The sequence below is a fragment of the Ixodes scapularis genome, unplaced genomic scaffold (assembly GCF_016920785.2).
Source record: "Ixodes scapularis isolate PalLabHiFi unplaced genomic scaffold, ASM1692078v2 PGA_scaffold12__126_contigs__length_90152505, whole genome shotgun sequence".
Lineage (NCBI taxonomy): Eukaryota > Metazoa > Arthropoda > Arachnida > Ixodida > Ixodidae > Ixodes > Ixodes scapularis.
Genome location: NW_024609838.1, coordinates 33,003,996 through 33,031,450, shown reverse-complemented (window position 1 = coordinate 33,031,450; position 27,455 = coordinate 33,003,996). Strand labels below are relative to the sequence as shown.

The 27,455-nt window shown below is 47.5% G+C and overlaps 1 protein-coding gene, 1 long non-coding RNA gene and 1 other non-coding gene across 3 annotated transcripts in view; 1 reads left to right on the top strand and 2 right to left on the bottom strand.

Annotated features, from left to right (window-relative positions):
• Positions 1 to 4,223: 4,223 nt before the first annotated feature.
• Positions 4,224 to 4,301, bottom strand: Trnas-gga. The gene has a single exon. It is a non-coding gene; the product is annotated as a tRNA-Ser (tRNA).
• A 14,844-nt stretch (positions 4,302 to 19,145) lies between these two features.
• Positions 19,146 to 24,103, bottom strand: LOC115330625. The gene is made up of 3 exons (XR_003920320.4): positions 24,023 to 24,103; positions 22,598 to 22,695; positions 19,146 to 19,389 (listed from the first exon to the last, which is right to left on the bottom strand). It is a non-coding gene; the product is annotated as an uncharacterized LOC115330625 (long non-coding RNA).
• A 14-nt stretch (positions 24,104 to 24,117) lies between these two features.
• LOC8028815 overlaps positions 24,118 to 27,455 on the top strand; it is an 89,138-nt gene continuing 85,800 nt past the window's right edge. Inside the window, exon 1 of the mRNA XM_040214155.3 lies at positions 24,118 to 24,374. Coding sequence (XP_040070089.2) covers positions 24,323 to 24,374 — 52 coding nt within the window. The 5' untranslated portion in view covers positions 24,118 to 24,322. The remainder of the gene's footprint in view (positions 24,375 to 27,455) is intronic.

Genomic DNA, 27,455 nt, shown 5'->3' with positions numbered 1-27,455 from the left:
CTATAGGGATGCGCGCACCCTTGACTCCGTTAATGAGCAGCCGCGTGCCGATTTCGCGATAGCACAAGGCTATCCACTCTCGCAGCCTCTCTCCCACGCCGAAGTGATCCAGCGCCGCCATGAGAAACTTGTGGGATACTCTGTCGAACGCCTGGCGGAGGTCGAGCTGCATCACAGCGAGAGGCTGGTGTCCCTCCGCGGTCGTTTCGCAGACGGTGCGCATGACGTGAAGGTTCCGCGCGATCGAGCGGCCGCGGATCCCGTAACTCTGATGGGGCCCTATGATCTTTCTGAGCCCGATGTCCAGTCGTCTCGCCAGGATTTTCGCCAGAATTTTGTAGTCGCAACAGAGTAAGCTAATTGGTCGGAAGTCAGTCGTCTCAGCGATGGGACCCTTCTTGGTTTTCTTGGGAATCAAGACCGTAAAGCTTTCCCTCATTGACGGAGGAAGTAGCTTTCGTGATTCTATGTCATTAAACACCTCAGCGAAGATGGGGCTAAGCTCGTCCGAAAACATTTGATAAAACTCTGCTCCAATGCCGTCCGGGCCGGGCGCCTTGTTACGGGAAAGCTTTTTAATGGCCTGCTGCACTTCGGATGGCCTAATGGGGCAGTTCATAACGTCTGTGGTCTCGTCAGGCACGGTGGGCGATCCACGTAGGACCGACACGAAGGCGTCCTCGTCCAGCTCCTCCTCCCGGAAAAGTTTCCCGTAGGCCTCCTCAAACATGGCGGCGATCTCTTCTTGCGAGGTCGCGACGCCCCCCTCGCCACGCACCTCCCTCAGGGCGTTTTCCTTCACTCTCCGCCTCTCGTGCGTGCGGAAAATCTTGGATGGCTGTATCTCTCCTTCCAGTCCCTCCACCCTGCTCCTCACCTGCGCCCCTTTATAGCGTTCCTCCAGAAGTCCGAGCAGCTCATCCTTGCAGTTTTTTATGTCCTCCCGAAAGGCCCCGGGGTCTTGTTCTTCTTCTTCTAGAAGAATCTTCAGGGTCCAAGTGAGGTGGTCTCGTACCTGGCGTGCCTCGGCAGCCCTCCGACGGCCGAATGCGGAGGCGGACTCCCGGAGCTGCTCCTTAAACTGTTCCCAGGAAACCGCATTCACGCCACACTCGGCAAGCCCCTCCAGTGCGTGCCTCGTTTCCCTCACAAATTCCTCTCTTTTCTGGTGGGTCTCTTTCCTTTATAATAATTAAGCCGGTAAACTGTAAGTTGGAAAGTTTGCTGTCGATTTTTCTCTAGCAAAAGCACTCCTGAGTCGAAGTCGGGAAGCACCACGCTTTGGGGACATTCGCACCTAGTAAAGAAATCGTACGCGTGCATATTCAACTCGAAGCAGACACGTCGTCCTTGACGTTTGCGCGAGCGATGTCTTCTGCCACGAGAAGGGAGCGACGGCTCGGCGACGTCTTCGTGCAAATCGGCTTGGTGGCCGGGCGTGTCGTACGGGATGAATACCAATTCTTTTGATCAGTCCCAAATTTCTCTTTTAAAGGTAGACAGAATTCGCCGGTACCGCGAACGACAGTTCTGAAATAGAGGCCCCACGCCCGTCGTCCGCTGCCATCGCCGTCCCCGCGAGTCCCACGATACGCGATACGACGAACCAAAGTATACAGGCGGCTTTGGACGAACGCACAGAATGCTTCCGTTTGTCTGTGGAACTTTTTTTTTCAATCAACGTATTTACAGCTTTTTAGAAGCCACAAAAAATGGGTTTCATATTTTTTTCTATTTTTAATATTGAGTGTGTGCCTTCAGTGACCCACGACTTTGATTAAATTTGGTGGTCGCATCGATACCTTAGAAAACGGCCCGTGACCGCGGAAAAGAGAGTGAGCGAGACTCGAACCGGCCAGTTCTTGATCGGCGGTTTTCGGGCGGAAAGAAACCGAATTTCGAGCCGCAAATTCTGTTCTGGGTAGTTGAGCTCTCATATGACACGTACAACTAAAAACCTCGGCGAGCATAAATACCCTGTCAGTGTCCCTTTAAACCATAGAGTTATTATAATCTACGCTAGAGGTTCAACTGGCGCTAGTGTGCTGTTGCAAATTGAAGCAGACAGCAAGCAGTCCGAAATTGATTCCGGTTGTGCAGTTCTACGGAAAAAACCGAGTGCATTTCCTCTCTGCGCTCGATTATAAGAGCAAATATCACGAATAAATCATACCTACTAGGCCCGTTGGAACATTTCCCAGACACGCAGATGAAATAATTGGTCAGTTACGGCGTTTTTATTTTAAAATCGTGGCATGAAAAACGGTGCTAAAACCGCTTCGTACATGTATTTATGTGCACTCTCGGACACTGTTAGCGCGAACACGGCGTCGGCGCTTTCCAGCATGGGGGATATACGTGCCAAACGAACGAAGGACATGTGGAAAACCAAGAGAGACGGCAAGAACTACGCAGTAACACTGGATAAGTAACTCTGCTTGCAGACGATCACAATAAATTGAAAGTCACGTAATATAGTCCGATTTGCAATAAATAATATACAGCTTTATTCTTTCTGCTCATGAATATGTGCGAAGATGCTTGTTCTTTGTTCAAATCATCAACCACACGCTCCAAGTCTGTGCAAATAGGGGGAAGGCAGAGAACAGGTGCGCGATAAAAACTGCCCAACATAGGAAATAATAAGAAAACACACCTTTCGTAGCCCAAATACTTTATTCTTTACGTTTCGAACGCTTTCTTAACCATCGTAAAGATGCACGACGGGGTCATTTTCATATAGTGAGAGGACAGGCATATTAGCAATATATAAGCACCAACGGAATGCTGGCGAACTTTGAACACAGTCTACATCCCTTTCGATCGTTATTTTGCTTAGAATCGTCGCTCGTTTCTACATACCTGCCATGGAACAGAGGTTTGGGCCTGGAATATAGCGAAGTTTAACATCGTTAAGTGGTAAAGAAAAAATGATGTAACTAAACCAATTACGGTTTCCCAATATTAATAAAGGTATATACTATCCGGTACAACGGAAATAACAAAAGTTATTCATGTTATTTTCCGGCGACGAGACAAAATTCACGCGCGTTTTTAATACACAGGAAGACTGGAAAAGTAGACTGCATGCTGTCTGCTACAATTTGCAACCGGAAGTCCCGTAGACACTAGCGCCAGCTGAGCCTCTAGCGTTTATTGTAATAACTCTATGGTTTAAACAGACAGGACCCGGCATGACGTCAGCAACGTCAGCCTGAATGAAGCCGGAAGAGGCGTTTAATCCCAGACTGCCTTGCGCACCCGTTCCGAGGCCGTGGGGTAGCGCACCGGCGGTTCGTCTGCTTTCTAATCTGCTCCGGCGTGTGCTTCACGAGGCTAGCTTTTGATGCGGTCGGCGTCCGCGGTGGGCGTCCACGATACAAATGCTTTGCAGCGTGAGTGTCTATACTTTCCACATTATACGCGAGCGAAGTCAGAACTGGAAGCGCGAGCCCGTTCTGTGTGCTCCTGGCTTGCAGCGCGCTCGTGCGATCTGCTGCTGCTGTTTATTAAAAAATGCGTTGCGCACCGCCAAGTCCTTCACGGTGCGTCGTCTAGAGCGTCTCAGTTCTATACTCCGCGACAACTTTTCTTGGCAGTGCAGTGGAAGGTAGAGGCCCGCGTCCCCTCTCCCATTCTGAGATTTTGAGTGTGCACGGGCTCTCCTCCTCTCCCCGGAAATGGGGGAGGAGGAGAGCCTGCGTACACACGTCCCGCGTCCCCTCTCCCATTTCTAGTGTACGCAGGCTTTCCTCCTCCCCCATTTCCGGGGAGAGGAGGAGAGCCTTCGTACACTCAAAATGGGAGAGGGGACGCGGGCCTCTACCTTCCACCGCATTGCCAAGAAAAGTTGTCGCGGAGTATAGTCACTTACTTTCTGCTGGGCAACCAGGCGTTCGTTTATAATAATCTCATCCAATTCCGACCATACCGGTTTAAAAGTCTCCCGTTAAGCGCTGTTTCAAATAACAGTGGGTGCCGCCATTACTTTCGGTGCACACAATCGCGTTGCCACGGAAATGTCATTGCAACGCGGTTGTTTGCACCGAAATTAATGGCGGCGCCCACTCACTAGGCTTCCCATTAGTCAAGAAATGCTCGTTGCGGCTCGTGGCCGCTCGTGGCCACGCCTACTTCCGTTACACTTCGCTCCATGCAATGGGGATAGGGACGCCACCTCCTGCCCATTATAACCTCCTTGCTGGTGCGCGACCGAAAAAATCCGCCTGGTCCGGGTATCGAACCCGGGACCTCTCCATTTCCAGGGGAGCGCTCTACCAACTGAGCTAACCGGACCAGGCGGATTTTTTCGGCCGCGCACGAGTCACCTAGCTGTGTTTGGAGATTTGTGTTTGTTCTTTGTCTCTCTTGTTCCCCTCTTCCAGGGATTATTTTCGCCATTCTTGTCCAGCTCGCCTTCCACCTTTGCATTCAATTACATTATAATCATAGCCTGTCACTTGTCAACTTCTTTCATTCAAGATGTGCTGTATACATTACCGATTACTCACACTAAAGGGGCCCTGCAATCATATTTAAAGGGATACTGAATCGAAACTTAAAATATAGAGGAAACACCTAGAGATAAGTCAAATGGAATCAGATGAACCTGTAGTTGATAATCGCATAGTCATATTTCAAGCGGATGGCTTTATTTTTCGTTCTAAATGCCTGGATTTCGGCGAGCGCTTCAAAGTCAGCCGTCGAAGAGCGCGATGCATCTCGGGAGATCCGGCGCGGTCTTGACGTCATCATGCCTCGGAGGACCAAGCGTACCGTAGTTAAGAGTCTTGCCACTTGGTGGCGTCAGCGTGTTACAATCTCGCATAGTCGAAGTACCCGAGGGCTGTCGGGCTGTAGCATATTGAGGAGCCGTCGGAGCGGCTTCGAGTGTATGGTCGCCGACCAACGCGACGAGAGCGGTGGGTAGATGACATTAATAAGGACAAAGATGCCGCCACGCCGCTACATCACCAGGCCATGATGGCCGAGAAGCGATTCTGCCTAGAGTCGTATTTGTACGACCCGTCTGTCTAGTCTTCGTCGTCCGCAACAGGTAACAGAGCTTATTCACAAAACGATCTTACAGCAAAACCTAAGAAAAGTTCCGTATTCACGAAGCGAAATTATCGCAAGTTTTCCGCACGCTACGATGAACGATGAAATCCTACGCCTACGACAGCTACAAAGCTTTACGCACTTTTTATGATCAAATTTACATCGCCGGCAACATACGACCAACGTGGATTTCTATGTGCTCTCTGTGCGTGTCCCAACGAGAGAAAAGAAGAAGAAAAAAAGTAATTGAAACTGAACGCCGCGGCGGAGACGAACGCTAGAACCCCGGATACCTGAAAAAGCTACAACGACAAGGACCCACCGACCAAGCGACGACCAAAGAGGCGAGGCTTAGCAAAACACTTCGACGATCCGGGGCAAGACCATCTGCACACTATCGGCTGGCTTGATGAATGGAATACGCCCACGCGGCCTTTGTGGACCCTCCTCGTATGAATAGTTTGAACCCTGACCTTTAATTGGGGTCAGAAGGCCAGCCTTTCCCCTCGTCGTACCATAGCTTGTTTTCAGATGCAGCGGTGACGAACGATCTCGTCGAGAAGGGACACTCTCCTGAGTCTCCTCGATTCAATCTCCTTTTTGTGTGTGTGTGTGTTATAGAGCTCAAATAAACGCCGTATGGATTGCCTTCGCAACTTGGGTACGTACATTTTTTTTAGATGTCCATTTTATTTCGACATGATACGCCAACACATGTCGAGTTAGAGCAGTTTTTGGGAGCGACTCAATGCCGGCCCAATCTTTCTCTGCCGAGCGTCTCGTCAGCATCGAGTTGCGATTGTCTAGACTAGGGCCCGGCGGTTCATAAAATCGGTTGTAAAAGACCGTTCCCGAAGCGGTTACCGAGAACGCAATGCCAGTGCGGTTCTGCTTCCAGTGCGAACAGGTATTTACGTGGATCTTGCTGGCGCTCTTTTACTTCAAACGTATCTTCAAACGTATCTCCCGCATCCCCGAAAGGCGCCACGGGGATTTGTTTACATGCGCGTCGCTTTGCAGAGCCGTACGGGCCGTCTCCTTTTAGCGACTATGGTAGTTGTGTTGGCAATTCTTAGCGATCGAGTTCGTTGTCAGTTGCGGTTGACGAAGGCGGCTATCTCGTGACCAGGGAAAGTGGGCATGCGGGCCCGTTTAAACACATTTCGTAACGTGAAGGTACATCGCACGTACACAATCTCCAAACCACCCCAAAGAAGCGTTGCCGGAAAGCACCCGATACTAAAACGAACCGTGGCCAACTCCGCTGTTGCTTTCTTCACCAAAGCGCCTCGGTACTACGTTCAGGCTACTGTGGTTCAGGCCTAAGTAATGCCTATCAGTGACCGTACTTCCCGTTGTGGCGCTGCTCTTACGGGCATGTTGTCGTCACGACATTCCATCGAAGCTTCACAGACATCCACGAGGTGGTTTTTGGTTATCGTTTTATTCAGTTTAAAATTCGTTTTCTCGCGTTATCCTACGGAATGTTGGTATTGGTGAAGTCCTATTTTAACCCTCTTTATGTTCAGGCAAAGAGTTTGGCTCTAGAATTTGGTTTCCGTACCCCTTTAAGCGTCCACCTTTTTTGCGGTTTCCACGTCTCTTGGGGTTCGAGCAGGCCAGCAGACACGGAGAGAGTAACTAAATATCAGTGCGTCATATTTTAACCGGACGACGCGGAGACCTCCTCCACCGACGAGGGCGACCCACGGTACCGAAAGCGTGCAAAATCTGACGTCTTTGGTCCTGGGCTTACTACTGGTCAGAGTCGCTAAAAGCTTCTTTTTAGTCGAAATACAAAATATAAGTGGCGCGAACCGTTTCACTTATTTATAAAAGTAATTTTTGTTCAGTATTTTTGACCAAAAAAGAAACGAATGCAGTTCATAAAGTACGGAAACAAGAAATGACCCGTCGACATACCCGCCACCAAGCGGTGGAAAAGGCGGCGCATACTAGAAAAGAGTAGTGGGATCAGGCGCCGGACACGGAAAGGTCCCGGATGCACGCGGCGGCGCTGCGGTCGTATGAACAGGAGGATCCGACCGGCTCCGAGCGTTCCGAAGGCCTTCGGCGAGAGGCTTTGTCTTGCGGTTTGGCCGTTTCGCGGTATGGCAGCGCGAAGTGGCTCCCATTCTGAACTGATCTTTACCCCGTGTTTTCTGTCGTTTGTGGCCAATGAAGTGTTATGCTGATTTAATGTTCAATCGTGCAGCAAATGCAATGAGAGCCGCTCTGGCTGCCCGCTGCATAGAGCCTATCCAGAACACGCTTCAATGGCGCCCTCTCGCGCCGTCGACTCGGAGTGCGGCAGCCGTGAGCGCTCGATGAGCCCACTACTTCTCCTCTAGTTCACGGCCACTCTCAAGCAACCAAGGACGTCATGATGGAGGTTATTTTTTGCCTGTTTTTGTAATTTTAATTTGCCTATAACTTCTAAAATAAAGGGAATTTCGAGAAAAGAAAAGTTTCACCAAGTTACTACGTTCAGTGCGCTCAGGTTCGGTGCAAATTAAAAATTAGTAAAAAGGTCATTGCAGGGCCCCTTTAAGCAACTACCTTTTTTGCGGTTTCCACGTCTCTTGGGGTTCGGACAAGCCAGCGGGCACGGAGAGAGTAACTAAATATCAGTGCGTCATATTTTAACTGGACGACGCGGAAACCACCTCCACCGACGAGGGCGACCCGCGGTACCGAAAGCGCGCAAAATGTGACGTCTTTGGTCCTAAGCTTACTACTGGTCAGAGCCGCTAAAAGTTTTTTCGTAGTCGAAATACAAAATATAAGTGGCGCGAACCGTTTTAATTATTTATAAAAGAAGTTTTTGTTCAGTATTTTAGATCAGAAAAGAAACAAATGCAGTTTATAAAGTAGGGAAACAAGAAAAGACCCGTCGACATACCCGCCACCAAGCGGCGGAAAAAACGGCGCATACTAGAAAGAACTATACTTCGTTTCAGCTTCGGTACGAGCGCAGCCGATGTTATGAGCTCAAGGGCCAATCAAACAGCGAAAGAGGCACCACGTCATGGCGTGCTCTCTGTAGTTGATAGGACCAGCCGGTATTCGCCGTGTCTCTGTTCGTGCTCCTCCGCCGGCTAGTCGTATCAAGCACAGAGAGCACGCCATGACGCTGCGCTTTTCGCGGTGTTTGATTGGCCCTTCGGCTCATGACATTGGCCGCGCTCGAACCGAAGCTGAAACGAAGTATAGTGGGATGAGGCTACGACGAACGGCCAGCGTAAAAAAGTCCCGGATGTACGCGGCAGGGCCGGCTTTTGGGGTGGGCGAGCTGTGCAGCCGCACAGGGCGCCATTCATAGGGGGTCGCCGAATGGGCCGCCGACTGAAAATAATATTATGGGTGTGAGCGACCAGCGAAGACTCCGGACTCGCAATGCCGATCAGTGTTGCCAACTCAAAATTCAGAAACCCGCCGCAAGAATCCCGAAAACCGCCAAATTTATAGTGTTGCGCAAGAATGACTTTATAAAGCATTTTATTCCTTTAAATATTTTAGAACAAGTATAAATATAAAAAATATTGTTAAAGGTACTCTTTTTTTACTTTACTTCTTTCACTTGTTTGACTTAAAACTGGTGACAACAGGTGGTATTAAAAACAAAAAAAGATGTCAGCGGGAAAACTGCACGAAAACTGCTAATTTGGCCACACTGATTCCGATTTCTTTCATTGATGTTTTCTGTTGGCGAGAGACTGGCCGTCTCATTGATCACGGTAAGACATTGCATAATTGATTTCGAGTTATTTGCACGGATATCCTGAAATGCATTTGTTCCAATTCCAGTGGACTGATCACTGCGTAACCCCTATGGCTGTGCGTGCACACCTGAGTAGATGAAACTCAATTGTCGTGACACGAACATATGATTACGTAACGACTGGTAGTTTCTAGAGTCTAATTGTTAATGCTCAGTGTGCGCGTGTTGCTGGATGTAAACTGGGTGAATTTTCATCGGTTCGGCCACTGTTCTTTGCGTTGACTTTGACCTTCGGGGTCCGTATCACGTAATCTGGTGCTATGCCTACGGTACTGCATACACAGGTGCCACGAGCGGCTCAAAAATATTGTGGGATCTACCGAGGTCACATAAGAAGCGCCTTCGGCTTCTTTTAGACGATAATTTTCGTGTTCATGAGTCTCGGGTTTTTAATACTATAAATCACGACCATTTAGCTTGTTTTTTAAAGTATTGTTACAATACGCGTTACGGGTCAAGTATTGTTACAATACGCGTTACGGGTTAAGTATTGTTACAATACGCACTGGTGTAAAATTTATATTTAGTCTGTTGTTTAAAATTTCAGTGATATGCCACTTCCTCGAAAGAAACCATCAGGAGCGCAGTAGAGAAAACGAAAATTTGAACAAGATGGCGCATCCTCGAAGAGCGCAGACGCCCTGAAAAAGTATATGAAAGTTCACGAGGCCCCTCAAGTTCAGGTGAACGAACAGAGGGAGAAACATAGCACGAAAAAAGCTCGACAAGCGAAGATTATTCCCAAACCAAGGAAATCGAGACATCGCAGCAATATCCCGACGACGCCGAGGGCTCCATTGCCAGAGTATTCCGTGACACTAAACAAGATGGTGACGACACATCGAATGAGATAAAGGCCGCCAGCGACGAACTGTCTGATCCTGCATTATGACCTAAGCTGACATCGCAAATCCGGGACGCCACAGTCAGGCTAGGGCCTGCGAATATAGAGAGCAGCGCCGTTTGTTTTTAGGATGTGGTTCTCGACTGACAACGACAAAATCGCGACCATTCGCGCTGGGCCACTCTGGCATGTTTACTAACAACGTGATCCTGGGTGCGAAAATAGGGGAGGGGGGAAGGGAGGGGGGGGGGGGGGGGCGCCACGACCGCATTTTGCTTAGGGCGCTTGCTGCTCTAAGGGCTCATTCCCACTGGAAGCGGATCCGCGTTCGCAAAGCGGTTGCGAACGCGGTTGTATAAGGATTCAGTACAATTGCACGCGCACACGATGACATCAAATGCGCGTGCAATTGCACTGGATCTTCATACAACCGCTTTCGCAACCGCTTCGCGAACGCGGATCCGCTTCCAGTGTGAATTGGGGGTAACCCCCCATTCACACTGGAAGCGGATCCGCGTTCGCGAAGCGGTTGCGAAAGCGGTTGTATAAAGATCCAGTGCAATTGCACGCGCATTTGATGTCATCGTGTGCGCGTGCAATTGTACTGAATCCTTATACAACCGCGTTCGCAACCGCTTTGCGAACGCGGATCCGCTTCCAGTGTGAATGAGCCCTAAGGCCGGCCCTGGTACGCGGCGGCGCTGCGGTCGTATACCGGCTCGACGATCCGACCGGTTCCGAGCGTTCCGAAGGCTTTCGGCGCGGGCCCTGCTGGCGATTTGGCCATTTGGCGGCATGGCAGCGCCAAGTGGCTCCCGTTCTGAACTGATCTTTACCCCGTGTTTGCTGTCGCTTGTGGCCAATGAAGTGTTAAGCCGAAATAGTCTTTAATCGCGCAGCAAATGCAATGCGAGCCGCCCCGACCGCCCGCTTCATAGAGCCTATCCAACACATGCTTTAGTGGCGCCCTCTCGAGCCGTCAACCCGGAGTGCGGCAACCGTGAACGCTCGATGAGCTCACTACTCCTCCTCTAGTTCACGGCCACTCAAGCCAGGACATACGACGTCATGAAGGAGGTTATTTTTTGCTTGTTTTTGTAATTCTAATTCGCCTATAACTTTTAAAATAAAGCGAAATTTGAGAAAAGAAAAGTTTGATTAAGTTACTACGTTCAGTGCGCTCAGGTTCGGTGCAAATTAAGACCAGTCAAAAAGTCATTGCAGGGCCCCTTTAAGAACGGATGGATACACATGACATCTCACATTCAACTGGGGAACACCTTTTACAAAGTTTTAAACCTCACATACTAAAAATCTGGTTCATTCAAAACTGCCCCTTTACATACGCAGTGAGTGCCAAGTTCATTATCGAGTTTTGTAAACCATTGATTTTCTCCTGCACCTTATATCATATTCCTCGGTAGACTCATATAAGATAAAACTGATTTCTTGTGCTAAAATTCCAGACTCCACTTAATTTGCATATTTTTGGCACAAAGTGGCATATATAGTGGATGATGTTTCAAACCACAGGTTGCGTGAGAGCTCCGTAAACTTAGCTTCGCCTGCGAAAATTCTAGGAATGTTCGCAAGCGAACGTGCCAAGGATGTCGCGCATACAAATGTCCGAAGGGGAACGTTCCATAAACATTGTGCATACAAATGTTCCTTCGCCAACGAACGTTTCTAGAATGTTAGGCGCAGCATACCATCCACGCAGGATGGTATGCTGCGCCTAACAAAGTCACTTAGGTCGTCTCGTATATCAGTAAGTGACCGTGAATGAATGACCAAGTGTAGAAAATTATGAAGTGCGAAAAAATAAATTTCTTGCTAAAATAATGGTTGTTAAATAAAAAAAACAAAAAAAACACCTTGTGATTTTGATTTGTTGTGCACCGAAATGTCCGTGCACCAAAAAGTCCGCTTCGAAACGTTCTACACCGAAAAGCCCTGCACCGAGAAGTCCTAGACCCGGCAAAACAATGGGAGGCAAGACCGGAAGTTGATTCCTGCGTGGACGAAGAGAAGACGGGAGGAGAACTGCTTCCGTCTACGCAGAAAGTGACGTAGTTGCGCCTCTGTTTTCCACGTGCTGCCGCGCCGCTATTCGCCGAGATCCGGTCGCCTGAGGAGTCGGATCAAGTGCCGTTCAGGAAAGTGGACGTCGCGCGCGCGTGCTTCGGCTTCATGGAGAATAGAAGGGTAGGAGAGGGCATGACGTCGGCCGCGTAGCCTCCACAAGCCATGCTCCCTTGACGCCTCGCCTCTTTCTCATTTTCCTCCTTACTCTCCTCACTTACCATGCCAACGTGACCAAATCACGTGGCCGTAGCTAGCCTTCGTCTTACTATGGAGTACTAGAATACACCACAGCCTAGCCTTCGATCTGATAAAACCTACCGGACGGAGCGCGCGCAAGCCTGCAAGGAGTCCTCCTACAATCAACCATCCATCTCACACGTGACATGTCACGCGCACCAATCGCCAGAGAGATCTGCGGTCACGCTGGGCACAAAATCGTTTAAACTTTTTATGACTAGGCTTCACCAATATAGCAACGTGCCCCCTCCTAGTACTTCTAACCTCCTTGTTCGGCTTACGTTCCTCTGCCCTAGTACAGAGTTCTAGAGGTCGTAGTGGCAAGAGCGGCGCCCGCTTACAATGAAGCGCGTGAAGACGGTCGATGTAGATACCGCGAGTGGCGCTGGAGTTCTGTGCCCTAGGAGAATTAATGGCACGTGTGCGATGCACGAAGAAGACACTGATCTCTATTGTAATAGGCTGGATCGCGGACCGCGGCCTCGGCAGCTGGGGCCGAGTGTCGCCACCGGCGGCCATTGATTGACACCAGCCAATGCATGGGACTCTATGGGAAGAACGAGAAAAAGTTCCGTTTTCCGCTTCTTCTAAGCTGTTGTCGGCACTGAAACTTTTTGGATGCTTTTCGATAAGCCCGTCAAATAGCTTGCGTAGAGACATTAAAACTGACAGCCGTCACAGTTCTTCTAAATAAATATTTTGTGGTCGAGAGTGACTCCACTGTAGTGCAGCTCAATGAGGCGAGAGTTACCTGGAGTTACCGCCGAGTCGGTGGCGGTTTCGTTGAGTTGGGTTTAGCAGACGACAAGCTCGAAGGCTTTGCTACGCGGAATTCGCTTTCTCCCGGAAAGCCGCTATCGAGATGGAACTTCTTGGTCATTCATCAACTTCTGGGCTTCCCTGAGGACGGTCTTATTGACGGCAAGCTCCTTTGTTTACTCCTCTACGAGAGCAAGCTCGCCAGCTCAGCCGTAGGTGCTATGGTACGTTTCATTTTTTGATTCGGTGATCGGACGTTTGAGAAATACAGATTCGATCTCCAAACATCCGACATAAGGATCGCAGCGCACCATAAAATACTCGCCTTCGAGCACAGCGTACATGCCTCAGTATGCTTACTTTTGTGCGTTTGTCCCATAGACCTGCGTGTATTGCCTGGTGTCAAGCAATGGCCGCCGGTGGCGACACCGACGGGCTCCCGATCCGCCATCCAGCCTACTAAAATAGAGATCAGTGGAAGAAGACGACGAGGGTGACGCGGTACGCTTCTCCGAAATGTAGCACCGTAGAACTTCTTTCGCAGCTATTAAGCCTGCAGCCAATGTGATAGCGTTGCTGAACGATGTGTCAGTACTGGGAGGGGGGAGTCGCGCCTCGAACGCGCGGCGCCTCTATTCGCAAAATTCACTCACCTGAGGAGCAGACTCCGACTGCCGTGCAGGAAAGCCGGCGCTACGGGGATGAACTCGCAACTCTAGCTCGAAAGCCGCATTGAAAAAGATAATAGAAATTGTTTTTTTGCAATGCGTTTTTTTTTTAGTGATTTTAGATTTTTTGTATGCGCACTAAGATCACTTTTAAAAGCAATGGTCAGGCGAGCTGGTTGAATGTAGACATTTTTAACCCTGGAGAGTGGGGACAAGGAGGGCAAACACGACACAGATCTTATTTGCTATTTTTCGATACGAACACGTTTAAAACGGAAAAAAAAGAAAAACAAAGCATCGTTTATTTCCTCTGACAATGGCTGGGTTTACACGAATACGACGGTAGCGCATCGAATCGAGCAGGGACCAATCGCACGCCGCCTGTCTTCCTACATCTTCCTCTTCTACAGCAATCGAAAGACTCAAATCTCGATTCGACGTGCTACGGTCGCATCTGTCACGGATGCAGCCATGGAAATTCAGGCAGCTTCGTGTATCTGCAATTTCTACCAAAATAGCTGTCACCGGGAGGATCGTCGCAGAACAGCAGTACGAGGTTGGGTCTGCGACGCGTAAGTAATTCTAATTTTGTGAAATACGAGCGATGTGAGACCTCCTATTTCCACGTCAGGAAGCTGTAAGTGAGCAAGGACCTGCATTCTGAAGCGGATCGTCCAGGAGGTAGGGAGCGCGATTCTCGTACCGAGGTACCGCCATCGCTGTAAGTTCTGCGGAATATTGGACACCGCGCATGCGCCGCCAGCCCAGTGAATCGGCCCTTTTGCCTGGGTGATGAGCGCTCAAAAGGTGCGTAGTTCCATACTCAAAAAACAACTCTTGCGTATGCTTACTGGCCACGATATCTACGCCACCCTCGGACTTGCTTCTAAATATGACGTAGCGTCACGCGCCTTTCGATGCAATCTCGGCTTTCATCTCGGCTGACAGGCGAACTGCCAGGGAATAATCAAAACATGCGAGGGCGTGAAAGCTGGAATAACCCAATCGTCGAAACGTACGATAAGGTTGGCAAAAAATCAACGAATAAGACTTTTTCTTTTTTCCGGGGAAAGGGGGAAGGAAATGGAGGGACCACGAGAGAGAGAGAGAGAATACTTCATTAATGACGAGACAAATTAAAATTAATCCCCAGTCCGGGAAGCCTATGGACGTAACGAGTTGATGGCGTGGATGGTTTCAATATGTTGTAGCAGTCGTGGCCAATAGATGGCTTGAAGTTCGGGTGGTGGAGTGACCCAGTGCTCCAAGGAGGAGGGAGGGGGAGTGTTAGAAGGGAAGGATATGTTATTGAAATGGCTAAGCTGCACGCGCGCATGTACAGTAGGTGTGCCTGGGAGTGGGATTGCCTCCGCAGACCTTGCACTGGGGATAGCCATGTTGTTGGGTGATATGATGGAGAAAGAGATCGCTGAGTGGGTAGTTGGTCTTTGCCTGTCTAAGGATGCTTGCGTCCTCTCGAAGTGCGGCAGGCGGGATGATTGTTAGAGAGCGAGCGTTATGCCGCAGCGCGCGAAGGCGTGCATGGTGTTCTTGAAGCTGCTGCCGCGAGAGAGCTTGAGGAGGAGCCGATGGCCAGGGGTATCGGAAACCCGGATCTTGATTTTTGGGTTGCGGAATGAGCCGCTTCATTCACAGTGATGCCTTGATGGCCTGGTATCCATGCTAGGTGAATGTGGGAATTTGAATGAGGGGATGGAGGTGGTGGTAGCGCTGCAGTTCTGCAGTGATGTGGGGAGGTAGTGTGTTGAGCTCAAAATGTCATAGAGCTTCCTGGCTCTCCGTACGAAGTACGACATTCGTGGTGGGGTGCGCGTGCAGCGTGACGGCTTCGAGAATTGCTTGTTCTTCTGCGTCTGTTGCCTTGGGGACATAGGTATGCTTGTGGGTGATCGCTCCCGTTGTACAGTGGACGGTTGTGTATGCCGTGCCTTCGTGGGAATTTGCATCGGTGTAGTATATGCCTGTGCCGTTTTGTTCACAGTGGATGGCTGTCATCTGGCGACGGTCAGAGTGGCGGACGGGTGCATATTTTTGGACCCCGCCCGCCACTCTGACTGTCGCCAGGCAGTCAGAGTGAGACAGTCAGAGTGGACAGTCAGACACTCAGAGTGGAGATGAGTGTTGGTAAACTTTCGTTAAATGTCCGTAAAATTTAAACTTGCCGGTAATAAATAGATTGTTTGTCTTATGTTTGTTATATCTATCTATTTCAATGTGTATTGAGACGATACTTAATATATTGCTAAATGTCATGTCACGTAAGTTATTTTGACTGTCTTTTTTTGTGTGTGTTTTTGGTGACAGTGCCGCTCTGCCCTGTGTTTTGGGGCGCAGGAACCCGTCAAGCTGCAAACTTGTAGCTTTTTTTCCTGGCCCCCCTTGTCACATGTGTGTAAAAGCGCTGTGACAAAAATAAACCGATTCTGATTCTGAGATGAAAGCCATACACACCATAACAAAAGGGCCTTGGCATATACGACGAAACAAGAGCGTGTCAAAACATCCTCATACGCTCATTTGAATGAGGCGAACGGCCTATTGCGCCCATTTCTCCCCCAGCGGTTTGGAGGTCTCGCCACGCCAGGAAAAAACATCTTATTTGCTCTAAAATGTTTAGGGAACAACGTACGACCCGTATTGAGCAAACACTTGCATCGACCGAACGGCCTGCGGCAGTAGGTAGAGAAAAACTCAATGCGAAAATTCCCAAGGCTGTTGGTCATCTAGCCATTCGAATGGCGCCAAACCTGTCCGCGCCGAGGCCATTGTAATATCGGGGAGTGGGATGGTATTCCCCCTAGTAAAGTATTTTGAGCGTATCGTGGGGAGGAAACATCCCGAGCGTCCCTGCACGCCCGCCAACGTGATATAAACCGAGAAATCTCCAGCTTGTCGACCGTGTCTCCAAACATAGAACTGTCGGGGTTCAACTACTGTCATTGATGAGAATGGCAGGAAAGATCCTTCTTCTTGCCTTGGGTAACAGTTGGGCGTTTCGTGAGCATCGAGCGTGCACACGCAGCCAAAGCACGATGGAAGGCAACGATGTCGGACATCAGAAAGAGACCGCCTGCCGTTCTCACTCTGCCATTGACTATAGTTGAGCCGAGCCACAAAGTCTCGCGCACTGCTGCTCAAGAAAGGGGCAACAAACACAAAATCAATGCCGCGTTTTGTGCCTTAAGTGAGAGTAATTGTGATTGTTATCGATTGCTTTTTATTTTTTTTCGAGTGACGTGTACAAGATTAGGTGGAGTTACGAAGTATTCAATTAGATTACTTGATTACTTGAGATGAAAAGGAGTTGGCCGTTAATCGAAAGAAGTGACGGTTACTTTTTCGATTCCTTCAAATTTTCAAAAACGACAGATTTCTTTTCTTGCCAGTTTGAAAACATTTTCATTTGTACTAACCATTATTAGATTGGATCACCGGATTATGAACTACTCATCCCCTTGATACACAATATTTGAACTAGGTTCGAGGATTCCTTAGTAGTAAACTTGTAGAAATAAAGGGCGCCATCAAAAAGGGAAAGAAAAATAGCCAAGTTTAAAAGTATCTCCTGATTATGCTTTCCTATGAAAGTAACCAAATGGTTACAAAATTACTTTAAAAAGTAAGCGATTACGAGTAATTTTATAACTTGTAATGAGGACGGCACAAGACTGCTTCCGGCTTTATTTTATAGCCGGACGCTCAATATTAGAGCTGATAAAGGAAGGTTGAGGCAGGCGCACTCTGAAAAATCGCCGAGCAAAAGTTGACACCGCCACGCGTCTTTGATATCTCTCCTTGCACCCGAGCCACACTTGGAGCTGGATTTAGTTCCAAGTTGTTTGTTTTTATTGCGGCCCCCGAAAACGTATCACTTACTCCGTCGCAACTTGCAACGTGAGACCTGCAGGAGTAGATCCGCCCGCAAATTCTCGGATATAAATGCTTTACGCAATAAAGCCGCGCCATTCTGCCATAACAGAATGGGACGAAGTTTGGAAATGAACCAGTGTTGGGAAGTATACTTGAAGTACATTGTACTTAGAGTACTACATCAAGTAGGTTTAGAAAAGTCGTACTTTACTTGAAGTAGATTCTCTGAGTATGTACGTGTATTTAAATATAAAAAAAAAAGTTTTTTTCAGGTACTTTCCGAGGGAGGTACAGCTCTCGAGTATGAAGTACATTCCCCAAATATAGTTCGGTGAAATTAAGCTTTTTCAATTAACGTGCGCTCGCATCCTTGGATATTCCAGTACTACGCACAAGTTATAAAGTTGAATATGAAGCCAGGGTCACACTGCTCGTACATCATACAAAAGACAGACTGTAAACTTTTCTAAGAGTGTGGAACGTCAGCCATCTTCTTTGTGGGTGGAGCTTTACTTTTTGTGGGCGGAGCCTCTTCTACAGATGCTATGCTACAACAAACTATAGTGGCTCTAATGCGCGAAGGGGGATGCATATTTGCAACATGCCACACTTCAGAAGCTAGTCTGTCCATTGTGCATGAAAAATGATTTGTTTGGACGCCAATCTGACAACTCTGGGCACGCCTTAGAAACCCCCTGACAGCTTGACTATCAGACGATCTACACACGCTGGCAGCGTGACGGCGAAGCCTAGAGGCCGTGTCTATACAGACAACAATTCAGGCCGAGGAACCAGTGGAGCGCCGTGTGGCGAGAAACAGGAGGACCTCAACATGGTTGACCTTCAGTTCCGTCCAGCCACCCCGGTCACGGGCGGAGGTCGGTCATCGTCGGTTTATCGCGGAAGACTTCTCGCGGGGGCCTCTTGAGGGACACTTGAGAAGCGTCTTGGACGCTCAAGCGTCCGGCATGCGGTGTCGTGGAAAACGGCTTGTGCGGCGGCGAACACGCCGCCTGCAAGCAGCTGGATAAGATACGGCTTTCTCGTCCTCTCTGCGGCCAACAGCGACGAAGGAGTCGAGTGGCCAACCATCAACAAGAGAGCGTCGTCGTCCAGGGGCGTGCACTGTGCAGGGACTCAAATTCCCTTGCCATGCCCTTTTGTATTTCCTGGAAAAACACGTCTGCTTAGGAAGATCTGGAATAGCCTTGCCGACCTTTATCGCCGCGCTCTTTTTTCGCTCGATTTAGACGCATGTCAGCAAGCCTGACAAGATGCTGTCTTCTTAAGCTTGGTGACATGACTCTGTGTTATCTAAAAATGCAATCACCTTTTTTGTGACCATGGTAATGTAGAGAAGCGTCTGTTATAAATGGTAAATATCAGTTATTGCTGCGCATGTGCGCAGCTACATGTGAATGTTGACGTGTTTCATGACCATCAGAATGTTTTTTTTTTTTTTTTTTTTCTGTAAGGGGGCCCGAAACAGTTGGACCCACTTGCCACATGTTGCCTCCCGAGAGCTTTGATGGAGCTCATCGTTCTTTTCCAAAATTTGGTCACTCATGGTCTTTGGTACTCTTGGTTACCATTCACGCTGTTATCTTAAGCAATTTAATTCGTAAATTTTAGGGTTTCACTTGTTCTCGGGTTTCGTTATGAGCACAGTGTTCTTGCAGTCACCAAGTGGATGTTGTGGAAGTAACATGAAGCAAGACATTGACACAAAAACTCTTCCCACAAATCCTCTCGCGCACAAAATATTCAACTTGCACAATGTTTGTAAAGATTGTTCAACTTTAATCTTCGCTGAATCAGACTCACATCAGCTGCCATAAGCCGCACTACGTCATATTCGAAACAAAAACAACGAAGAACCTTGATTATTCATTCAACTTCCGCGCCACAGCAGCTGCTGTTGTCAAAACTTATGATCAGCTATAATTCCAGCAAGTTTTCGGATCTCAGATGTTATCTTTTCGGGAGGGTAAGTTCGCTCGAGTGAAAATTATTAAATACATCTTCCAAACTTTGGTCACACACTTGCGCCTCTGTTGCACTGGCATCTCAAATGAGTTTGAAAAAAAAAAATTATAATTCAGAATCCAAAATAAATATCTAGAAGGGTTAAAAGAGCGCAATTCTCAGATCTCTTTTTTTATATTAACAAAGTTCAAGTACTGGTTCGGTGCGGGTAGTACTTAAATACTAGAGTCATATGGGGAGCTGGGATGTCATTAAGTGAGTCGGCATTCCAACGACTGAAAAATTACATCGTGCATCTAGTATTTATTTCACGCTCGTAGCAACATGGTCAGGTAATGTTTCCTTTTCAACTCTTTTTTTTTGTGTCCTTCCTTTAGTTGTCGGCTTCAGAGGTACCGTTTATAGACAAACAAGTGTGAAGACCGACTCGAGAAAGAGGCAATATTTTGTTCTAATCAGTCTTAAAGCAAATTAGATTTAATTTATTAAGTTTTGAAAAAACAGCAATCTCGAAATGGTCAAGATGTGTGGTGTTAGCACTCTCCGAAACGCGCCTCAAGTACTCCCAAAAGCACAACTTGTGCTTTTCAGGGTCTACATTTCGCATATTGCCTATTAGAGCATATGCGAAATGTAGAGGGTTATCTAGTAGAGCTCCGAGAACTCCGACCGCCATTTTGGCAGCGACGAGAAAAAGAAACCAGTGACCCGACCGGCAAAGACCCCGTGTAAACAAGCGACCGCGCCTCGTGCGAGAGGTGCGTTGCCAACGCGTTGCTGCGTTTCGCTGCGGATGCAGCGATAAACCTTCAATTTGTGCGTGACGTAAAAGCAAACGTGAAGAGTGTTCACAATTTTTTCTTATTTTTATTCGTTACTTGAGACGCAGCTTTTGACAAAAACAATCGGTGACAACGCGAAGAGACATGCGGACGTTATCGCGCGGCGTGAAGCCATTTACAACTATTGAACTGGGCCCTAATCTTTTCACCAAGTTGTACCAAATTTGTTTCTCAACTTTTTTTCTTTTTTTATGCACGTTGTGGGTGCCGGCCTGCGTTTTTCTGAATGCGCAAGCCGCTCAGTGTATGCAGACGAGACCGTGGCTGTTAAGCGAGGCAAAAAGACGACAATTTTAATAATCTACGCCACCAGAAATAATTGAAGATGCGTGTGGCTAACAGTGAACAACAAAAGCAGAAGTACCACAAAGCCCTCATTCTAATGTTATATATATATATAAAAAAATTAAACACTTTGGAAAGACGGAAAACAATCTCATTGCTTATAATTATAATGCAATTAAATGCAAAGGTGCAAGCGAGCTGGACAAGAATGACGAGAGTAATCCCTGGAGAAGGGGAACAAGGGGGACAAAGGACAAACATAAATCTCCAAACACAGCTAGTTGACTGGTGAGCGACCGAAAAAATCCGCCTGGTCCGGGTATCGAACCCGGGACCTCTCCATTACACGTGGAGCGCTCCACAAACTGAGCTAACCAGGGGTTAGACGTCAGTAGAGCAAACGGGTTTTATCAGCTGCCACCAGTCGAACACCAACAAGGGTGAAGCTTGCAATTTAAGTTTATAATTATAATGCAATTAAATGCAAAGGTGCAAGCGAGCTGGACAAGAATGACGAGAGTAATCCCTGGAGAAGGGGAACAGGGGGGACAAAGGACAAACATAAATCTCCAAACACAGCTAGGTGACTGGTGAGCGACCGAAAAAATCCGCCTGGTCCGGGTATCGAACCCGGGACCTCTCCATTACACGTGGAGCGCTCCACCAACTGAGCTCACCAGGGGTTAGACGTCAGTAGAGCAAACGGGTTTTATCAGCTGCAAGCTTCAATTGCAAGCTTCACCCTTGTTGGTGTTCGACTGGTGGCAGCTGATAAAACCCGTTTGCTCTACTGACGTCTAACCCCTGGTTAGCTCAGTTGGTGGAGCGCTCCACGTGTAATGGAGAGGTCCCGGGTTCGATACCCGGACCAGGCGGATTTTTTCGGTCGCTCACCAGTCACCTAGCTGTGTTTGGAGATTTATGTTTGTCCTTTGTCCCCCTTGTTCCCCTTCTCCAGGGATTACTCTCGTCAATCTCATTGCTTGGCAGCGATTTCTATACACTCGATCTGACGTCGGTAAACGAGGTTTGTAAAACACCTCGAAAACTAAACAGGAGGGTTTTTTTATGTGATATTCCTGATTTTTTAAAGCGCGGTGATGTAGTATAGAAAACACAACACACACAGGTGACGTGTCTGTCTGCTCAGCACTTACAAAAACGATTTTCCTCTTTTCATTTCTTTTTGTCGAGCGTTACGTTCGATTACATGGAACTTGGCGTTCGACTTAGGTTCATCGCAGTGGCTAAAACTTCGATGTCTGCGAAAGCGAAAGCTTACGTTGCGGATGGGCGGTACCAACTTCATTTCACAATTTCCTTTTTTTTTTTTTTTTTGTCGCAGCCTAGGTAAAAATTTTGTTTGGTGCAAAGAAGCTCGGGAAGTAATTTTGAGAAAGTCAATGCTGCTATTCTGCCAGGGTTGAAGAAATCTTTATTAATAGCGCAACCGCCGTGAACTGTACTTGAGGTCGATGCTATCTGAAACCAATTCGAGCTCTTTGCAACGCCTAAAAAATATTGCCCAGGACCAAGTTTCCTTAAAAAAAAAAAAAAAAAAAAAAAATAAACACAAATTTTTCCACAAAAAAAAAAAAAAGCTTTCGCCAGTAATAACTGCAAAAACCCTAAACCTCTGCCACATGTATTGGCGTGGAGTAGTCTACCGCTAAACAGTACGACTTCAAGCGTATTCACATCGGAAAAATAATTAAAAGTGTCCTCAGAGGTGAAAGGCATGATGGTCATGGTCCTTTGCCCACGTTGTGAGATCGGAAGTCAGAAAGCAATAAAGTTTCCGAATCGCACATCGTGGCAGAGCCTCCATGCATGCCTTGGAAATGTTGAGAAACCGAAACTCAAGGTACTTGACGCTACTAAGATGGCCGCGTGCACAGTGCTGCCAGACCACCAAGCAGTTTCGCATGTCATCTTTTGGCAGATAAATGCTTTCAGAAACACCTTCATCAAATATTCAAGAGGGCCTAGGAGGAGCGTAAATGTTTTTTATCGTTCGGCTGGGAGATCCGATCCCGAAGACCGGAGGGGGTTGTCAGAGAGCCCCGGCAACATAAGAGGGCTTCTGAGGAGGCACGAGGCATATACGATAATGGCAAACAACAAGCGTAGTCCCTGTTTTAGATAGCTTCGAAACACTCACAGATCGACGTCGATGATGATAGTAATCTGCAGAACCGGTTCGTTCCAGCCTCTCACAGGGAGTGTCGACGAACGGAAGGGAGCCATGGTCCCTGACGGCTTAAATGGAGTAATGTGTTAACATCTGGGAGATTCTATACCACATGTCTTTCATGTCTTAGCTGATGGAATCAGTAAGAAAAGATTTTAAAGCACGAGTATGTTTCATTTCGTGAGTCATATATGCATACTGTTGATAAAAAGAAAAAGACCGCATCTCCACGTGGTGAATGATGTTGATTGGGGCGAAGCTCTGGGGGTGCTGATAATACTGATTTTATTGTTCATAGGTAGTGCTGATGGTGCTGATTTTTTTTATTGCTCATAGGTAGTGCTGAGTTCCGGGTTGCGTTTCGACTTCATTATTACTGCTTTATGGTCGGTGAAATGCAGAGCCAGTGGTTCTTCTAGCGGATCAGCTTGGATCCGCTAGAAGCCGTGGGAACGCATCTCCACCGCTTAAGTCAACGCTCCATGTCAGAAAGAGAATGTGTGGTATGGAACGCGGTTATATACGTATTTGAGCATTTGACCGCAGCGCCTTCTCGTCTTTAAACGTTGAGCCAATGCATGCAAAGTTTAACGCGATTATATACTCATTTGACCGCAGCGCCTTCTCATGTATAGGCGTTGAGCGGCTACATGCAACGTTTCATTCATGACAGAAACACCAGCTCTTGAGTTGCTACCACATCTCAGAGCCCCCTACTCGTCTCGCAGTCGTCTAGAAATCCATTGGGGCCTCCCAGGACAGGTTCGAATCCTGTCGACTGCGCAAACATTCTTTTCTTCTTTATGTGAGCACGGACGCCGACCGGACGGACGGACGGACAAGGCTAGACCCTAACGAGCTTCGCCCCTAAAAATTGAAAAATCGTCAGACTCATAGTTGTTGCAGATCGATCTGCCACCAACATCAGACACTGATCTTTTTTTTTTTAAGCTCTTGTATCGCTTTGTTATTAATGTGTGGATGGAACCCAGAACTGATGTGCCTTTAGCATTAGCCGATGATAACATGAATTCATCATTGCAATTTGACATCGAGCTATGGTAATTTCATGTCACTATATGTTAATGATATGCTATGTTTCACTCCCACTTTAGCACTTGGCCATCATATCTTTCATGATCTTTATGCGATGACACACACTATCTCTCTTCAGAGGACTGTTGGGTAACACTCGCGTTTTGAAGTGACCAATTAGGATCCTTCCTTTCCATGTACGCACGAGACTCAACGTAAAAAGAAAACAAAATTCGCGGACGACGAGGGGAGTAGGCTCAAGTGACAAAACACGTCACAGGTCCACGAGGCCGTAGACAGAGATAAGTTGTTGCTTTAACTCCCGAGACCACAACAGTCGATAAGGGCGCTTTGACTAACCAGGGTTGAACAGCGGGTCTGCAACCGGAAGCCGGCACCCCAGATTGATCAGTTCGCTTCACTTGACGCACAAGACGGTCGAGGAGAAGCCACAGCGAGAGAAGAGGGAAGGCCCCATCATCTACTCTCGACGCTCGGCGTCTCGCTCCGCCTGAGAGAACAAGGCTTACGTAAGAAGACGTTCGCGCCCGGAGCGACATCTGTGCGCAGCTCTTGGACTTGAGACCTTGGCTGGAGATAGCGGATGCGGATAAGTGTCTGGGAGCCTGCTGTTACGGCTCAGTGGATCTTTGGAGCGCTATGCTGATCAGGCTCCTCACGCTCCTCGCTGCACTGGTCACCTGCTGGGCAGGTAAGTGACCATAGCTTCGAATGTGGTACCGCTTCGCGTCTTTTTGTTTTCCTTTATGGCTGTGTGTGAATGGAATTCTGGTCGTGTGAAGGCTTTCACTTTTTAGCGCCGCGTAGAAGGTAGGATGCACAGTCTTTGCGTTCGGATCGCCGTGATCTGTGATTAAATAGTCTGGTTAAAAAAAGAAAGGAGGTCGCAAGATATTGATTAAAAAAATAGAAAGCTTGGTTAGGAAATCTGAAATTTTGCAAAGAAATGGCCTACACGAATGTCCAGAAAAGGTCGGGAACGTAGCACGGAGCGAAGAGAAACCGTGGTACCCACATTTTATTTGGAGGGTAAGGATGAAAATTAAAGACTCGTCAAAGAATAGTTGCAATCAGGATATATTTTATTTTACGATAGTCTCGCCTTAGCACAGACTGAGTGCACAGTGATTTTGGAATTTTGACGCATTGTAAATATTGGTGACAGGCTAAGTGACACAACTCCATAAGCTCGCAACAGCGCAATGAGGAATGAAGGATCACCTAAGAGGAGTACTATTCTTCGAGCCGCGACGTGTAGATCATTAAGTACGCATCTGGAGCCTATAGTCAGCACATAAAACATTTTTAAACATAACACACCTTAACAAATGCTTGTTTTATTAGCCCAAAAAGAAGGTTGATTCATACATAAATCATCATTAACATACTCTGTCATCCACAAAATATGTCGCGACTGATCATAAGGAATGATTTGAAAAAAAAAAATCATTGTATAGGTCGCTCCTGTAGATAGTTCACACCGCGGAAATTTTATACTTTTAGATGCATAGTCCGTGGACTGTAGTGAGGAAAAGAGCGTATGTCATTAAGCACCGACTTGTCCGATATCACAGCTCTTTACAGACTACTCATTCAACCTAGGAGCCCATTAACAATTTTGAAGCTCGCGCTAAAAAATGGCAGCGCGACTAGACAACGGCCAGACACTATATTTGATGAATCTGCACAACGTCAATATGTTCACCCTCTCGTAGCGTTCTGCAGACGCCGAATCTTGTCGAAGCGACAAGGGTCCTCGGCATCGCACAATCTTCTTACCGATAGAGACTCAACTGACACGTGCCGTGCACTTCAAGTCCCGGTGCATTGTCAAAAATACTTTTTTTTTTCTATTTGTGTTTCGTCTTTTGAGCATTCCTCCATGGCGCAAGCAAGGCACCGACAGACCGCTAAATTGCTTCGAACCTACCGGAATTTGTCTCGCCAGCTCTACGGTCAAGGAGGATAAAATGCACGATACAGCGTGGAAGTCCGGAGTTTCAGAAGGGCTGATGACTTTTTTATGTGTACCTTCCATAGTACATTCGACGAAGACTTCCTTGCCATCTTTCGTGCTACTTTCTATATTCTGAGTGAGAGCTTAAGAAATAAAGGGCGTGGCCACACCTGGAGTTTCTTAAGTTGACAGCGATTATGATATATAGCTCCCACAATGTCCGGCAATTGTGCAGTTTTACCAGTTATTTGCGCCTGTGCGCACACTAAGCTTTTTTCTTACAAATGGCCCCGTATGACCGAGGGGTTTCATGTGGGGCGTTGATCTAAAACTACTCGAAAAAAAAATTAACAATACACTAATTGAGTACAGTCCTTTCGAAGGTACAGATGCGACACCGCAGATCCGCAGTGAGCTTTGTTTGCACGCGTCCTGGTGTAAGGCATTACATCACCTTGTAATGACCACGTGTTCGTCCCTCCCACAACGCTTCATCATCTTGGAGGAAACTCCGGAAGTGGAGTGTCTATTGCTTCGTTTCATGCTTGGCATACCACGATGTCGAAGGTACTGGCGCGAGGGCGTAACTTTTTCTGGCGTCTTAATAGACCCTTTCGGAATTCAGTGCCATCTGGTGACTCAAATGGCAGTTTAACTTTTACCGTATACTAATGGCGGCCATGAACCTGTGGTGTGCAGTGTTTTATGGGGCACCGTCACCTTCGCAAATCGACGGTAAACGAGAATGTGCGCTACACTGTACAATTTTTTTTTTTTAATCTCTTTCAGTGTCAATGGCAAAAAAGATGCAACCAGCCAGAACGTAGTGCCAACCCACATAGACGCCTGGATAAAGTTCGATACATCAAGGGGCTTTGAAGCCGAGTGCGCGCACTACCAGATTGATTGGGCCCGAGTTAGAAATCAACGCTTACGCAGATCTTCCATCCAATTCCTGCTTCACGTCGCGCTAACTTCTAGAATACATAGGCCTCGAATCATCTGCTTAGAAGCATCTGCACCTTTTTCCTTCATCAGTAAACAGAAGACCGCCATTAGAATAGCACATATGCCATTTTTCAGATGATGATAGGGATCGGAGTGGCCAGACTGAGTTCCTGAAAGGGTCTATTGGACGAAAGCTTGTGGGAACCGTTAAGTCAAGACACAGAACCACAAGTTGCAGACGAAAGAAAAAAAATTCTGACAGAAAGAAAAAATTAACAATACGTAATGCCGCACGCTTAGCCTCCGACCAGATGCCAAAGTTTCAGAACTTACCGCTTTTTCAATTTAAAAGGTTTAAGCTATCTCCAAAAAGATAAAGTGATTCGGTACCCGGTAGTACACGCCGTTCATATCTACGCATTCGGAGGCGTTTCGTTGGCAGACATTTTCTCGTTGAAAAATTCTCGAAAATCGATGGTATTTTCAGAATCAGACAGGCGGAAACCTCCAAAACTTTGGCATCTGATCTCAACTGCTCGCGCTACATTTGAGCGGAGACTAAGCGCTCAGTGACGTGTATAGTTTTTCTTTTGTTGTGACAAAATCACGTTTCTTTTTCTCCGCAAAACTTAGTACATCTAAAAAAAAAAAAAATAAAAAAAAAGACTCCGGAGCATAGACAACTAGGCTATAGCTTTAAATCGGCCGCATAGAGGAGTGTCATGATCAAGTTAATTAATTTCTAAAAAAATACTGAACATATCACAGCGCAAGTTCGTCTGCTTCTTTCGCACGGGTTGTGGTGACATCAGAACGCCGAGGTCTGATTGGCTGTGATTGAAGGATAGTGGGTAGACATCAAGGCAG